Source organism: Wasmannia auropunctata, unplaced genomic scaffold (genome assembly GCF_000956235.1).
Source record: "Wasmannia auropunctata unplaced genomic scaffold, wasmannia.A_1.0 LD336005.1, whole genome shotgun sequence".
NCBI classification, from domain to species: Eukaryota; Metazoa; Arthropoda; class Insecta; order Hymenoptera; family Formicidae; genus Wasmannia; species Wasmannia auropunctata.
Genome location: NW_012026885.1, coordinates 207,304 through 225,076, shown reverse-complemented (window position 1 = coordinate 225,076; position 17,773 = coordinate 207,304). Strand labels below are relative to the sequence as shown.

Genomic DNA, 17,773 nt, shown 5'->3' with positions numbered 1-17,773 from the left:
GGCATTTTCGCAGAAACGTTTACGTGGGAAATGCGAGAGGAAGGATATGAGAGGTCTGCATTGCGATAGCGAGTAAAACGATAATGATCAAATGACGGACAAAGTTCGAAAGTCCGGAAGACCCTAAGTGCCAAAGAACGCCAAGGGCGATTTAAGCGTAAGAGGAATTTTCCGAAGTAACGTCGACGAGAAGCACATCGACCGAAGGCGACTACTCATCGTTTCCGAAATATTCTTATTGTTAGCGTTTTGGATTTCCTTAAGCGCGCGTATACGTGTGGCTGAGAAGAGTGTGCGATTTCACGCGTCCTCTTCCATTATATTTAATGCTAATATAATATTTCCGTACGAATAACTTGACCCGGAAGCGCCTTAGCTTCGGAGGCCTCACGAAAGAGAGTCTTCCCGATGTGAAATACTTCCCGAATAATCTCCGAGAATAACATCCGAATGGCATGATCGAGAATCGCAAATTTGTTTTCCATGGATATTATTTTTTTATCCGTTTTCGATACCTTATTTTTTTTTTTAGTACGACGTATAAAGTTATCAGACGTCGTTTTCTCGCTGACACGGTTAGTTAGTCCCGATACGTTAATTCAATTAATTGGTATATGTTCCTTTTCGCGTGCCCTGTATAGATTACTTGTAATCAGTCACGAGTATCGATCGCGGCCGATAAGCGCGTCCGGGCGTATTATACGAATGAAGTTATTGGAAAACGAATCTGGTTTCATCTGGGAGGACGAAAACGGATCGTGCCTCCGACGTGCGTGAACGCGCGGGCGTGCGAACACCTCCGACGTTAATTATCCAGCCTCCGAGTGACGCTCGTGTGCGTCCTTACGCGAGCCTGCACGCTGCAACAGCGTCACTCGAGAGCGCACGTTCCAAAGAGGCGAGGCTTGTCTCGCACGTGGTGAAAACCAGAAGACGTTAATTAGTATCGCGATAGCTGACGCTGTTGCGTCCACACGTCATTTGTCTTCGCCTGAGAGACAGAGAAAACGAACGCGATAACGTAGTTGGAGTTCAGGACTTTAATATCCGTTGAATCAGATCACGTTAATAACGATCCGATCGCAATAAATCGTAAAATATTTCACAGAGATTATTTATTCCACGTAAATCTTACACTTGATTTATTACTTCGTGTAAAAAAACTATCTGCTTAGAATTTCCAAATCGCTTTCTTACAATAGCATTTTTTGCATTTTATGTGTTGTTATTGTTCGCAAACTCTTTTAATTGAAGAAACGCTGTTGTTGTGGGATGAAACTGATCGTTTAATCGAAATTGAAAAAAGTATCAGAATCTACATCGTTCGAGCGATTTTTTGTAAAAAAAATTGCGTTCGTTTCCGAGCGTGTAACTAAAAAATAATTTGCCAACTTAGTTTTAGAATTGAGGATCTCAGAGTTAGATTGTCAGTATTACTAATTAAATATTATGCGCAAATGTAGCAAGAGTATAACGTTATGTAAATAAGTTCAAAGCGGCTTGAGCTAGCATTAATTAAACGCGATCCGTACATCATCGTACATTACGCGATCACGCCGGAGAAGTAGCTTGGCGATTCTGCGATTCCATCAACTCGTTTCAGCGTAATCATAGCGCCAGCTTGTTACTACAGGTGCGACAGGTGAATTGAGATCGACAGATTGATCGAAACTTTTGTAAGTTACGGTTATCGCTCGCGATAACTAACGCCCGCTCTCGTTTCATCTTGTTCTACTAATTATTGCCGAGAAACAGTTTATTTTCCCGCTCCGATCACGATTTCTCTCGAAGAAAGACTCTTGCGTTTGAACTCTCGCAGATTCGCCCTTCGATTCCATTCATCCGTCGTTCCTGCATCAATCGATTGTTTGCCGCGAAGCGTGTCGCGGCTGGCTGGCATTCCACGTCTTGCAAGTCAATCCTCGTAAATAATCCGCGATCGAACGCGGAGAATCGAGAGATCCGACGGCGATCCGATATACGGCGCGAAAGGAGAGAAGATCGTAAAAGGGAAGAACCGCGCGAAAAAATCGATATCGCTCTTCGATCAGAGCGTGTTAGCCGAGCTACTTCGCTCGTCCTTCGACCGGGATCCTGATTCACCTGTAGGACGTGTAAATGTAGCGCACCTGTAGGACACGTAAACGCGCGCAGGTTTCGCAAGCGACCCCCGCGCTCAAAGTATGATTAGCAAGCATCGATTAATCAGCAGCGTTCACCTTGTCACAGTATCGGATGTATACGAGAGAGGGAAGGAAGAGGAAAGAGAAAGAAACAGAAACAAAGAGAAAGAGAGAGAGAGAGAGAGGGAGAGAGAGGGAGAGAGAAACGACGAACGATCGCATTAGCCGCCCGAGGGGAGCGAGTGTTTCTGCGTTCTCCAATGCGAGAAGACTCGGCCAGAAGTATGGCGAGGTCGGGCCCCGCGGCCCTTTTTCTGCCACAATGGCGTCGAATCCGTGGGACCGTGAGTCAATTCTTTTCCTCTCCTTTATTTTCGCTCGCTCGATCGAGTCCGCGATACCGTGCGTGTATGTGTGTGAGTGTCATTATAACAAATCTGTTCGTTAGCTCGGAATAATTTAGGAAGTGCACGGTAATGTGTAAGATCACGGAAGTTACACGGGACTTGGGATCGCTTCTCGCGAGCGAGAGCGTGAAATTCTTTTTCGAGTTCATCTCGACGCGGACATCGGTGAGAGAGAGGTGCGAGTTTCGATGTTATTGCGAATGAAAAATGAAGGAGAGGAGATATACGTCGTGATTAAATATCTCGGGCGAGAGATATGCGATCGTTTCTCATTCAATGGCGATCAATCACGCGTTTCTGTCATGACGCGCAATTACATTACAAGTCCGATCTCAGTTGCACGCTGAGGATAGGAAAAGAGAGAGAGAGAGTGAGAGAGTGAGAGAGAGACCTACACCTATAACAGCTAATCGCGTTACCTTTAAGAAAACTACTGTTGATTCGATATCGATGTCGTATCTACCTACATCTAAATTGCGATCTCTTTAGAATTAATGAGTGTGACGTAATAATGTTCGATAGTCAGTGTTATTAGCGTATACCTAATAGCGCTATGATTAATTGCAAATTGCCCTCGCGTAAGTCGTCGTGTTAGCTTTTTTTCCCCTTTACTTTTTTTCGTACGTGATTGGATAGGCTGAAAATGAAAAGCGATTTAGCTTATAATTAATTTATAATTAATTTATGTTATTAAATGAACGTATTATCAGAAATCGATACGTATCTTTAAATCTTCAGTTGTACGCTGAAATCATCTATGCTTTGTTATACGATTAAAGCGCTCACCGGCAAGTATTAAGGGCGTTGTTCGTATAGTCTGAAAGCTAAACACCGATACAGCCGTTTGCGGCGTCGATCAATTAATTAAGCAGCGACACACGACGCGTTACTCAAGGGCGCCTGATTAATCGGGCAGTCTCTCGAACAGCGCAGCTACACCTCGTACATGATCTTAAGGGTTAAAGTACATACATTTACGCTATAGGTAATGATTAAAGTTAGGCGGCAAAGTCGACTTCTCGCGATAATCGATTGTATTATCCAATCGTCATAATTCGTGAAACAGCCGCCGATGCCGAAAACCGACGTCGATCGCGTTGAAATAATTAATTATCCCGCACCACGAGTATTATATTTCACTTTAAATTTATTTATATAACAAATTTTTACATTTTTATTTTACGTATAACGCGTACATTGCATTTGAAGCCGTATGTATGCGGCCGCAGCTGCGCGTAGGATCCTTCGATTGAGTTTCAAACGGAAGTTCGTCAGCAAAACACATACGATATTCGATCGGGGTACACTCCCGAATCAATTTTCCGGAAGCCTTAATTCGTCCGTAACATCGCGATTCGTTACACCGGATTTCTCTCTCGCGGTATATCACATCGCGGATTATAGCCTCGACACGATCGGTCGGCGGTGGTGACGTAACGGCACTTTGTATGCAAACCGCGTTCTCTCCGGGACTTTTTCCAGCGCGATGCCGTTCCAGCACAGAGAAATAGAGAAATTAAAAAAAAAAAGAGCCTGCGGAGGAAATTCGCAGAGGCGAGAGAGCGCAGAGAGAAACGACGAATAATCCCAGAACCCCCAAGAATTAACCGTCGACGAAACCGTTTAATGTATATCTCTGGTGTATATATAACGTATATATACTGTGTGTCACGCATTCCTAGATGTACTTTTCTCGTACGAGCGAAATACTTGTTCAGGTTCGCTAAAGACGACCGAAGGAGGAAGCGCCGCGAGAGAGAGAGCGAAACGTCCGCGCGAGTGCGAACGTTCCCGTTCGGACGGACGAGACCTACTACACGGATATTTTTTTCGCGAGAGCTGCAGCTATATCGATTGCGGCCGGTTTCAGTTGCACACGAGCGGACGGGCGACGACGATGTGGCTACGGGTAAATGCTACTCGGGGGGAGGGTGGGACCCGGGCAACACCGGAAGTGGGCCGGAAACCATCAAAGTGTAAAGGGAACGACGATAGAACACGATTGCGCGATTAGAAATCCGGTTCCATATGCATATACGGAGCGGCAGCGGGGACTAGAGTTAAAAATTCGATCGATAGACCGCCTCTAACTTAACTCCCCGTACGCTGAATAATTAAATCGCGATGGAGGCCCTCCCCCTCCCTCCGCCCGGCGGCATTCTCGGAACGCTAGAGCGAACGAGGGTAAACGTGTGGTTGTTAAGAAACGGGGGCTACTTTTCGTGATTTCCCAAGATAGAAACGTGCAGCGAATTCACGTGGAAACCGATAAAACTTTTCGTTCCGGAGGGGAGAAAGATCCTGCTTTCTTTTGTATATTGCATTTCGTTGAAGAAAGAACTGTTAGCATTCTCTTCGGGGAGGAGTGTTCCGAAATGCCCCGCGCGGTTCAGCTGTAACGAGGCAGCGACATCGTATGGTATATATTGTTTTTGTTCATTAAATCGCGCGAGCGGCCCTTTTCCGTGTAAATCGCTTTCGTTTGTCCCGCACCGCCTGTACCGCTATTTTGCTGAAAATTGTATCTCTCGCGGCATGTCTACCATCTGCCCGACACACAAGCGGGAAAATTCAGCCGGGGGAACGTTTCACTCGCTCGAGCGCTATACTCCAGCCTGATTATCCTTCTGATCGTGAAGAGATACACGCGACTCACCTCTCTGTATTTTCATCCGAGCCTGATAACAGCACAACGACATACCTCTCCTCTTTACTCGTAAAGCTCTTTGTATGTAGCGTATTCTAACGTACTCGTCGGGGGAGTCGCGATCGAAGTATGCAAGGTGTATCCCTTCGATTTCTTGTATCCTTTCGAACCCGCGTCCTTTTACGATCGTTGATCGTAATCCACGCCGTCACGACGCGATCTAATCGGATCCAAGATCTCTCAATCAGAGATCCAAGCCATTTCAAACATTCCCGTTACTCGTACCTGAATGAATCTTGAGCTTGAAAAAGAGTTCAATTAAACCGGAGAGACAGCGGAATCAACGAGAAAAATTATAATTATAGATCAAAAGTGAAAAAAAAACTTTGTAAAAAATCAAAAAAGCCTTGCGATATCTACGAGATATATTCCCAAGTTCTACCAGTCTGCGTATCGGACTGAATGTTGCACTGCTGAATTTTGCGCAATTTATAAACTCTGTATCGTGTATTTGTGAAATTATTATACTTCCCACTTGGAGAGGAAAGTTCCCTCGTGATTAACTAAAGGCACAAGCATTAGCTGCACCGTTCCATTAATTTCGAAAGGATACACCTACGGTCAGGATGAGACGGAGCAACGATACGACCGCAATCGCGAGAGACTCGCATATCAAGTTGCAAAAAAAAAAAAACAAAAAAAACAGGCGAACAATCGCGCCATATGGCGCCGCGTGAACGGGAGCACCGTGACGGAAAGACGAGACAAGAGGGACAGAAAAGATTTGGCCTAATCTACAAACTCTATATCGATTGTATATGTATACTACTGTTTAATATCCACGTCGCTGCGGTACATCACGCGTTCATGCGGTATATCACGCCCGGCGGGAAAGAAAGCGCGAGGCGTTTGTATTAAAATCCCCGAGCCCATCATATCCACCGCTATGCAGATATACCGCATAATGTGTTAACAGCGTTCACCTGACATCTGACATCGCGCACACACTCGTCCGCACACACATACCCCCACACACACACACACACACGTACACGTGTATACACGGCACGGACACACGTGGCTCTCGATGCACTACTACGGCGATGATCACACAGCGTATTGCGACACACAACGACGAGGCATACAGACGCGAAAGCATTCGCGATACCGAATGCGATCCGACGAGCGTGAGCGCGACGTTTTCGCGCACCTTTTCTCGCCATCCTATCCGTGAAAAAGAAGGAAAAAAAAAAGAAAAAAAGAAATACCTTCCCGACGTGTCATTACGAGATAAACTGTGCGCGTTTATTATACATTATATCCCGCCCCCCCCCACCCCTCTCATCGCTAATTACTGTCGTTGTTAATGATTAATTGTCAGCGTTACCGCAAAATACGATTATCGATATACAATTATTGTCTCTGATCTTAGCGAGTTGATATACACTCTGATTGTAAGACACGACACGCGGAATCGTGCAACGGTTCACTTTATATTTCTACATTAATACATACCTATAATAATAATAATGAAAATAATTACTGATAGTAATAATACTCTAATAATAATATATACATAATATACATATATTTAGTGAGAGACGGAAATTTTCCATCCCGTTAATAAAAAAAGATATAGCAAAGGAGCATAATAAATAAATAAATATATATATATATATATATTGATAAACCCGGAATGGAAAAAATAAAAAGTACGACATATAAATATATATATATCTATATACATGTGTACAATAGTCTATAATTTTTCATATTGTTGTACGGATTTTTAAGTTTATATTAAAATGTTTTGTGCATTCATAAAAAAAAAGGAAGTACCAAATATTCGTGTGATGATTTCTTTACCTGTCTGCCTTATTCCCCTGCCATACCTCCATGAGTCTTTATCGTCGTCAAATATACTATTAATGTACTATAAATTACGCGATATATATTGCTTTCAACATGTCGCTCGTAGATAAAAACTTCAGAGAAGGAAAATTGTTAGTATTGTAGATATTTACGCATCAGGCGGGAGGAAGAAGATAGTACTAGCAGTCGCTTGACAAGCAAAGATTTAATTCAACTATTGAAATATGATAATAGGAATTTGAGTGAAATATAAATATTAAATTATAAAACAAAGTATCCAAAACTTGACTTTAATTTTAACTCTGAACTTTAAGGATTAAACAAATCTGTATCGTTTTTAGAGTTTACAAACCTTTGTTTACCCTGCTTAAAAATTGTAACCGTAACGTAATTAAATCGATAATCACGGTTCACTGTTTTCTTCAAAAGACTACATTTGACGTAACCATTAATGAAGATTTAATTGAAACATAGTAATTTACGCAACCTATTTTTCAATTGCAATAATTGTTTCTTGTTTTACTTTATTTATATTGAATCACGTACTGTTTAAAAAAGAATTATAATAATCATAATTAGATCTATATTGAAGAGAGATAATATAATTGAAACTTTATCTAATTTTATTCTCAGAAATTTAATAACAAGAATCAATAATTCCTTTTCTTCTTTTATTGCTAATAATTCATACATTGCAAATACAAGTAGACAAGTACGCAGTTAGTAATAAAACTAATCTAACACATCGCATAATCAGCTAGAGAAAGTAGAAGGAAAGAACGAGAGGAATGGCAAAGACGTAACTTAAGCGAAAACAAAACAATCGAATCAATGAAAGGAAATTCTTAATAAATACCGTTATATATAAGCAAGATAATCACGATTTTTATTTGCATACCATGTGTAATAATAATTATAATTATACCCAATGTATGTATAGTATAGTAGATAAAGAAAGGAGGTTATATAAAAATGGCCAAAATTGGCCTCGATCCTAAGAAATTTTACAGCGTTTCTTGGTGTATATGAAAGAGTAAAATAACATTTGTAATGCCGAGAAGTGCTGGAAAAATTACTAAGAACAGTAAAATATCGTACAAAATGTGTACTGCATACGTGACATTATGTTTCAGTTTTCCTTATTTCTATACGATCAAACTTGTATATATTTTTATACATTTGTATATTCAAATTTTTTAAATCACTCTTTGTCTAATTTAGAACTAACGACGAGGACACGGTGCTTACTGGCCTCATTTTTTTGTATTTTTGTTTTTGTTTTGTTCAGTAATCACCGCGTCTTCGTCGTCGATTCTGGATTAGACAAAGAGTGATTTAAAAAATGTTTATATTTCTTTATTAAAAATAACTGTGGTGTGTATGAATTTGTACGCAAAATGCATCTGAAAATGAGCATGAATGTACAAATGTATTAAAAATATATAAGTCTGATCGTATTAAAATAAGGAAAACTGAAACATATCACGTATGCAGTACACATTTTGTACGATAGTTTACTGTTATTAGTAATTTTCCCAGCACTTCTCGGCATTATAAATGTTATTTTTCTCTTTTATATACACCAAGAAACACTGTGAAATTAGTTTTCGGCTCGAGATCAATTTTGATTATTTTTATATACTCTTTTAAGCGATCGCTGCAGTATCCCCAAGGTGGTTATCGTTATTATCGCTGCAACCAAGCAAAGATACTGAGAAATATACTAAAATGTCGATTAATAATAATGTTTAATTAGTTTTTAAATTATTCTACTCATTTAAAAAAAAAACGAAAACATATACATACGTTAAATTAAATCGAAACGGTAACATGATGCACGTGAACAAACGTATTAAAAGTATAATCTCGTGAAAAAATTGACGATCTAAACACATCTGATTGCAGCGATCAACTTATCATAACCAAGAGGCTGCCATGTTTTTATGAACTCATTATATATATAGCTTTTTCTACTGCTTCAATATTTACACATCTCATTGGTCGCAGTTATACCGTTGCTATATGAAATAGGTAACAAATTATTCGCGATAAATCGTCGCCCGTAGAAGTATTCGTAAAATGAAAGCTTTATCAATATAACAATATGTACAGGATAACCAATTTTAATTGCACACTCTGCATATCTCAGTCGTTTTTCATGCTAGAAAACATTTTTTTCTAGAACAAAAAAAACCAAAATATTTGATGCGTGCAATTAAAATAGCCCACCTCCTGTATCTAAAACCAACGTATTCGTCTTCTTCGACAAAATTATTAACAATATTTGTATGATATTAGATTTTAATCATAATGATTCAAAATTTATCGCAAGGATTGGAAGTATAATATCGTTACAAACAATATCGTTCAATTCATTAAGAAAATCAGAATATTATGCATCAGAATCGATGCAACCTCAGGAACATACCACCCAAGCATGCAGAGAGAATCATGATCTTTCGATTTCTATGGTCAGAATTAGAAAACCTTTCTTGCTGCCTGACGCAGTCAATGTCCAGACTTTAATCGGCATTCTCGTGAAACTTAATATAGTGTATCTTCAGAGCCCTGTTGTTGGGATATTTGACATCGCATCGCGGGCAAGTAGCTCCGATCGCGTCCTTCACTACGTATGTGCCCAGATTGACCTCCCTGTGGAACGCCTTACTGTCGGCCTGGTACACTGCGTTGTGCACATTGGTGATATGGCTCATGATAGACTCCTTATTGAAGACGTGGCACTGCTTGCACAGCTTACAGCTGTACATCACATTATTGTAGACCATCTCGGGGTTGTAGTCCCTTGGCCGTTCGGGTGACGAGATCGTCAATCTGTCATTGCTCGTTGTCATTGGCGCGCTGACGTTAGCTTCAGCTGTCTTCTTGTGCTTGATCGTGAAATGTTGTCGCAGATTCGACAGACCGGGGAATTCCTTGTAGCAGATATTGCATGAAAACTTGCCCTCCTCAGTCGACATCGGTATACACTCGAGCGTCAAATCTTTTCTCCCGCGAGCCTTGTGGACCGTTTGCTTATGCTTGTACAGCACGCTCATGTTAGGGAACATTTTCTTGCAAACATGGCACATAACCGGCTTCCTTCTCTCACCGGCGAAGTCCATGGCGAAAGGCGACAACTTGGTCTGCGAATTGTCATTTTCGAGCTCGAATTTCATGCGCTTCGCCCGCGGCTCGTCCTCCAACGACAATGCACGATTGCTGTTGTACAACTGTTGCTGCCCGCGTGGTTGAGTCTGTAGCTCACTATGAAAGGTGAGCTTGTGCCGTTGCAAAGACTGGCTGCTTGAAAAGGTTTTGCGGCAGAAGTTACACAGGAATTGTGTAGCCATCGGTTTTCTGGCTAAAGATTGGAACTTGATCGAGGCTACAGCGGTAGCCTTGTGAAGCCTTTTGTGCTTCCACAGAACCTTCTTCGAACTGTAAGACTTGCCACATACATCGCAGGAGAACGTCTTTTGTATGTCACTGAGAATAGGATTGGCCTTGTGCCATTGCATATGAGACGCTAGGGTTGCCTGATCGGGGAAAATGTTCGTGCAGAGTTCGCATTGAAGCTCGTCATTGGAGAAACTTTTTTCCTGTTTGTTGCGGGCACAGTGGACGTCCCACAAATGGGTCCTCAACTCTGTGACATCGTTGAATTGGTCATTGCATACTTGACACTGGAAATTTCCCGCTGTCTTCGTTGGTGATTGAAGTGGAGGATTAGGGAAGGACTTTCGTGCTCTCGCCGGCCGTACTGAATTCTCAGCAGACTCAATGCTGTTCGATTCCTTCTGCGCGTTCTGATTGGACGCCTTCTGATTGCCCAGTATAAATCGAGTGCTCAGACGCGAGTTGGCGCGATTGTGCCAGCCCTTATGTATTTTCAAAGACGCCTCCTCGACGAAGACTTTGCCGCAGATATCGCAGGCGTAACCATTCTGCGATTTCTCGAGGTGGGCGGTACGGAAGTGATAATTGAAGTTCGTTTCGATGGAAAAACTCTTAGGGCACTGCGGACACTGCAGCATTGACTTCTTGGAGTTGTGCTTGATCCGCATATGATAATCGTACAGATCTTTACGCATGAACATTCGCGAGCACTCAACACAGTCGTAGATCTTCGTGTTCCGATGGGCGATTTTAGCGTGTCGCCGGAGATTAGCGTAGCTGGTTAGCACCTTACCGCACTCGCCACACTGATGATTCTGCGTACCGGGATCTGAAATGGCACTGGCATTTATTGGATCTTTCTCAATCCTCACGTCCTCGTCCAAGGTGCCGAACTCCACGCAGGAGATATTGGCAGTCCTTTCGCTCAGGTCATCGATACCATGATCCTTCATGTGGATCTCCAAGGCACCGGCGCTGCTGAACAAGCTGCGGCAAATGGCGCACGAATATATCTTCATTTTGAGATGAAGAGTCCGATGCTCGTTCAACTCAGCCCTCGTGGCGAACGCCTGGGGACAGAGGGGACAGCTGTACTTCTGACTTGACATTCGTTGACTGATTCGCTGCTTGGTATTAGTTCCCTTCAGTGCCGTTTGATCTGCACTCTGCGAGGCGTCGTCATGCTGCACTGGCCGATTACCCTGCATTGTCGCGCGATGGCTCTCGTGATGAGTCAGGAAATCGCTGGGCGATCGGAATTTGGAAAAGCACACGGCACAAGTGAAATCCTTTTTCTTGTGATCGGCCGTAACGTGATAGTGGAACTTCTTGAACACAAGGAACGTCATGAAACAATGCACGCATTTGTACAAAGTTCTGCTATCTGGGTCCAACTGCATACACATCTCCTTGTGTTTGATCATATTGGGTCGGTAACGATAGATCATGCCGCACAGATCGCAGGCATGATTGTGCGCCGGATCGCCGTTCTTGTAAGGTCCGCTCTTAATGGGAATGCTGTTTTTCGTGGATGGCAATGGCGCCATAGGCTTCAGCTTCGGCGGGGCTCGCGTTGGCGATATCATTTCCTCGTACTGCTTGTCAGAGTGCTTCGACAAGTGACTGAGCAACTCCTTCCTTCCTTGCATTGAGCGCAAGCACATATTGCACGTGAAGTATCGCTCGTCACCGTGTTTCGGCACAACTAGGGCGATCTTCATGGCGCATTCGAAGGAGGCTCCGCAGTGTAACTGATACATCGATCGGTCTGGAAATTCGGTCAGGCAAGCGATACACGTGTACGGCCTCAGATCCGGCATATGTTGACGTATGTGAGAAAGAGTACTACGTCGATCGTTAAACGTCTGCTCGCAAGAGTAGCATGAAAAAGTTTTCAGTTGACTAATAATCTCCTGTTGGACTGGCGTCAACGGCGAGTCCTTCTCCATACTGACCAATTCATCTTCCAAATCCTCGATCATCTCCTCCTCGTCGTTCTGCGCCTCTGAATGCTCAATACCGTTCTCTTTACTATGGAATCTCTTCATGTGCTTCATGTACGTGTACTTAGAGTGCAAAAATATCTGGCAGTGCGTGCACTTCTGCTTGAAAACGCGCGTTCCTCTGAAGTGTGTGTGAGGACCGCGTCGAAACTTCTTTTTGGCCGGTGCGCCGGCCGCGTTAGACTTCTGCGTGGAATCAGCCTCCATGACCGTGTCCTCTGTTCCACTGACTGCCATGGGATTCAACAACAACTCGCTGCTATTCGTGGATTCTACTTCTATGGTACAATCGGTATCGTCCTCGTCCTGCGGTTCGCTTTTAATGGAATGCAGAATTACAGGATCCGGCTGATCCGTTTGATTTTCTTCCTTGTTAGTCTCCTTTTCCTTTGCGATTGGTTCAGGTGAGATTGATTCAGATGCTATTGGTTCAGAATCAGATGCGATTGGTTCAGATGAGATTGGTTCAGATGCGATTGGTCCAGATGAGATTGGTTCAGATGAGATTGATTCAGATGCGATTGGTTCAGATGCGATTGGTTCAGATGAGATTGGTTCAGATGAGATTGGTTCAGGACCACTATTGTCAATATCATTCGCATCGTTATCTGTTACATCTTGTACTTCCTCATTAGGTTCATTGTTCTCTACTGTATTAGTCGGTGGATGCTAGAGAACAGATAATATTTATATAAAAAAACCTCTTTTATTGTAATCAGCTTTAAAACAAAAAAATTATACTTACTGGTTGTTCCAAATTATTGGTGACCTCTGAGATAATTTCTACATTATCTTCATAATCAAAATCCATTGGTTCATCCTTGATCGTGATAACCTGCAAATATTAGGAACATGTGATAAATAAACAATAGCAAAAATGACTTATAAACAACTATACTTGTATTTTAGTATATGTTAAAATACAACATACCGTAGGATTTAATTGCATTTGATTTGTCAGCCATTTTTGCAGTGTGTCTTGGGATCGCAGGCACGACTCTTTGTAAATATGCCACTGATTAACCCTTTTCGCACAATTTGTGCATATCAGTGTAGACAATTTATCGGTCGCTGAAATCTAAAAAAAATTGAGCATATTAATCATTACATAAAAATTTAGACAGAAACTTTAAATTACAATTGAAATACACAAAATATAGGTGGCACTCGATTGACCACCAGCCACTCACAGCGCTTGAACAATGAAAAATCTCTAGGAATCAGCCGCTGTAAGTGACTGTGGTCAATCGCAACATGGTCAATCGAGTGTCGACCTTTATTTTGTGTATTTCAGTTGTAATTTAAAGTTTCTGTCCAAACATGGTTAAATGGTTCTATTTTATTCTATTTTACCATTTTCTTACAGTTTTGTTTCTTTTTTTTTTTAATTTATATTTTTCCTGAATTTTGTACATATATTTAAAACGCATAAAATATAACAGTTAGAAGAACAAATTTAAAATTGTAGATAAAATATCTTTTGCATTTTATGTTCCTAATCATTATGCACTAATGCACATGTCTATTCTTTAACAAAAATATTTAATTTAAATTTTGAATTATTTAATTCACACGTAATTTCATACAAATTTATAATTTATAGCTCAATCCATTTACTACTATCTATTGGGCTGTACTATCTATTAGACTGAACTTTCTTTCTCACTTTTGCTAGCTATCAAACATATACATATTTCACTTTAAGAGTGTACACTGGTTCAGATATAGAAAATAGATCACATGATTTAACATTCCTCTCAAGTCTCAATCACAATCAAATCACTCCTCTCAACTGATATTATTTACCAATATCATTTTTATAATGTTAAATCATGTAATCTGTTTTCTATACCTGAACTAGTGTATACTCTTAAAGTGAAATATGTATATGCTTGATAGCTAGCAAAAGTGAGAAAGAAAGTTCTAGCGCAGTCCAATACAGTGCTTATCTTAGCTGATAACATCTAAATGTCTCATGCCTATTCCAAACTTCAAGCACATGAAGAGACAATTCAACAGAGCACGTCAAATATTTCACTTATTCACAAAAATGAAATAGACTACAATTATGCTTCGTCGTAGAGGAAAGATTAAAAGAAACAGAGAATGAGTCAATCGGGGGGGGGGGGGAGGAACAGCCCGACCGCTGAATTGGCTCTTGAGTCGGTGCTCGTACAAATATAACCTCGAAACGCGTCGAGCGACGCAATCCGGCGAGGCCTTGCCGTCTCTCGGTCGCGTGACGATCGGGAGTCCTTGGACCGTGGAAGTCCTGTCGACTCTGGGAGAAACGCGGATCACACGCATACGCATACCTGGATCGACAGGCAGGCCTGAATCTTGGCGGCCAGCGGCACGCTGGACAAGTCCTTCTCTTCCTCCTCCTCCTGTGTCGCGAACACCGAGGCTCTAGGCTCGTCCGTAGAAAGGCACAGTCTGCAGACACTCTCCACGTTCTCGATCTCCACCACGTCCTCGTCCATCGTGGACGCTGTGCTAACTCGACGCGCGACGACACCACCACCACCACAACCAGGACGCCGTCGCCAACGCCGACGCCACGTACCCCGTACTTCCGAAGACCTCCCAGGTTAGGGGACGCAGCGTTTTGTTTGCGGCCTCCAACGGAAGATCAGAAATGGCCCGGAGCCGGAAAGGCAAGCGAGAACGCACGTCCAGCTTGCCGGTGACACGCCAAGATGGCGCGATCGGACACTTACGATGGCGAAGCTATGCCGAGAGATGTCTGATCGGACAAGACAGATATTGTTAGACCTCGGTCGCATACGTATCTAATCGTAACAAGTATGACAGAATATATAAGGAGTTAGATTAAAGAAGGAAAAGGGGGTAAAATAATAATAAGAAATCTATATATAAAATATATAAAATAAAATTAATTTGTTGATAAACGATAATTAAATTTAATATTCTGTTTAATTCTATTGCATCTGAATTCTGACTGATTACCGCAGAAATATCAACATTTAATGCAAAAATTTTTTAACTTTTGAAACTGCAGAAAATTTTACTATAGCATGTATTCCAACAAATAAAATTATATAAACTGTTATAAATATTTTATAAATATACAAGTATTAAATATTTTGAGAATAATTTATGGAATATTACAGTTTAAAATCAATTATATATATAATATTAATTATACATATACATATATACTTCATTACTTTAAGTATAATATTTAATATTTAAGTGATAAAAAACGTAAGTAATTTGTATGGTTCCCCATATAAATCATTTATAAAGCCTTTGCGTCTACAATGCAAGAAATTGTTCCGAGATGGAAAAGGACTGAATCAATCGCATTTGTCAATTGGCCGAATTATTCAAATGTGAGTGTTTTATTTCTCCGCCGGGATCTCAAGGCGATTTCTAACATCGTAGATACGAGGATTAAGATGTAACTCTGGATAGGCAATATCGAAGCACAAGTCTGTCGAAATTAGTCACGTGGTCGATGACATACATCACGCATGCGTATGCCGCTTCGTTCGGAAAGATTTTTCCCTCGATTTCCCAACACTTATCTATAGTCATTTAGCTTTGACTGTGTCCATGCATGAATCCGAGCTCGAAACGCTACAGATACTCGTACGCATTTACACCCGTGAATGTGCGCTTTATGAATAGCAAAGGTAAACAAGATGCAGTCTAATTTAAAAGACTAAGTGGAATAAAAACGACTTCAATCAAATTTTGACTGTATCCACATGCATATTTGCTGGACAGATGGTACAAGATAGAAAAAGTTTATTTTTTATATTTATATATTGTTAAATAATTAAATATTATAAATATATTAAATGAACGCATTAAACAAACATTACACAATTAAATAAAAAAATGAAACCAGGGTCGATTCTCGCATAATGGACCTTCCAATTGTTTAACTTGCATCTCATTCCCTTTCTCACCTAATTATGAATGCTTGAATTATATCTCAATGTGTAATTGATGAAGACTAAAAAATATATAACTTACCAGGACCGATATAAAATTTATTTTCTCATTTGCGAAGGAACTTTTTTGAAAATCGTTATCTAAATGTTCCGAGAAATTGCAAAAAGGCATTTATTGTTTTTACTAAAAATGACCAATTGAGAAAGCTTCTTTGTATTTTTTAATCTCAAACACGAAATATATTTCCGTTTTTCACAATAACAGATAAACGAATTCGGCGATTCTCTGTTTTTCATTTGAATTTATATCGAAAAAAATCTGTGGCTCGCGAGGATTGTGATGATCAGGATGGGAATATTAAAAAGGTATGTACATTGTACGTTTGGTCGACTTTTATTTCATATATTCCTTCTGATATATATTTGATACACGAAATTGTCATTTGTACACTGCAGGTAAGACAGATTGCATGTCATATAACATCAGGATGTAACATACGTGATATAGTCTTTCGATCCTCTGCCTGAACCGACTCCAAATTCTTCCCGGATCTTCCGTTTTCTTGCTATAAAATTAACGTCCGCGCTGGCGCACGTCCCTGGTATATGATTCCGTTAATTCTATCGCAAAATATAGACTCAGGAAAATCAAGAGTGATTGAACGCCGGTCTTTCGCAGTAACGTCGATAGAGCTTTATTAAACAATGTCAAGCTTATTGACTCCTCAACAGACAGCGATCCTCAACTTTGTTTAGAACTCTGACATGATTAACGATCGATAAATTTTCCTTGATTCCTCCGTTTGTCGCGGATAACCATTTTCTCTCTCACGGTCAATTGGCATTAGTATTTCTCTCTAATATTACATAAATATCAATTTGTCGATTACAAAACATGCTCATGCGCCTGATAACAATCACGAAACTTATACGGCACAGATTTCTATGGAACATCTTCTAGACTCGCCAATAGTGTCGCAGTTTGTCGATTCGTGGTAAACGGTACCCGGCGAAATATAGTATTGACGCAAACACCAGCTACTCTAAAAAAAGATTTCACGATTCGGCGGTGACGACGATTTTGGATTCGTTAAAAATGACCGCCATCCTCCTCTCGTTTGCCTCACTATCGTTTTTCGCGGCTAGCATTATTATATGGCGACGCAGAAGTCTGTGACGTATTCTCAAAGAAGGCTACAACGAAGAAGAAAGAAGAGAGGAGAGAAGTGGCCATAGGAAAACTTGAGCGTGTTCACGCGTCACTCCATTCATCTGCGAATCGTTTTTCTCAACGTTCTTTCTACAAGATGTAACATCTCTCTTTCTTTCTCTGTTTCTCTCTCTCTCTCTCTCTCTCTCTCTCTCTCTCTCTCTCCACACGCACGCACGCACGCACGCACGC

At 41.1% G+C, this 17,773-nt stretch overlaps 1 protein-coding gene across 2 annotated transcripts; it reads right to left on the bottom strand.

The window, feature by feature from the left end:
- Positions 1-7,706: 7,706 nt before the first annotated feature.
- LOC105453094 (zinc finger protein 26-like) lies at positions 7,707-15,955 on the bottom strand. Of its 2 annotated transcripts, XM_011694798.1 has the most exons (5): positions 15,632-15,955; positions 14,764-15,194; positions 13,380-13,526; positions 13,194-13,283; positions 7,707-13,117 (listed from the first exon to the last, which is right to left on the bottom strand). In XM_011694798.1, the coding sequence occupies exons 2-5, from the start codon at positions 14,929-14,931 to the stop codon at positions 9,572-9,574; spliced, it is 3,951 nt and encodes a 1,316-aa protein (XP_011693100.1). In that variant the 5' UTR covers positions 14,932-15,194; positions 15,632-15,955; the 3' UTR covers positions 7,707-9,571. The 2 variants fall into 2 exon arrangements, with proteins under 2 accessions (XP_011693100.1, XP_011693099.1); XM_011694797.1 differs by lacking the exon at positions 15,632-15,955 and having other exon boundaries at positions 14,764-15,240.
- Positions 15,956-17,773: the final 1,818 nt, after the last annotated feature.

Bases quoted from the DNA above. Each gene is read 5' to 3' on its own strand.
- LOC105453094 (XM_011694798.1), bottom strand. From the start codon at position 14,931: ATGGACGAGGACGTGGTGGAGATCGAGAACGTGGAGAGTGTCTGCAGA. The intron at 13,527-14,763 runs GTATGCGTATGC...AATTTTTTTTAG, and splicing joins AGGCCTGCCTGTCGATCCAG to ATTTCAGCGACCGATAAATT. The intron at 13,118-13,193 runs GTAAGTATAATT...TCTGTTCTCTAG, and splicing joins CCAATAATTTGGAACAACCA to CATCCACCGACTAATACAGT.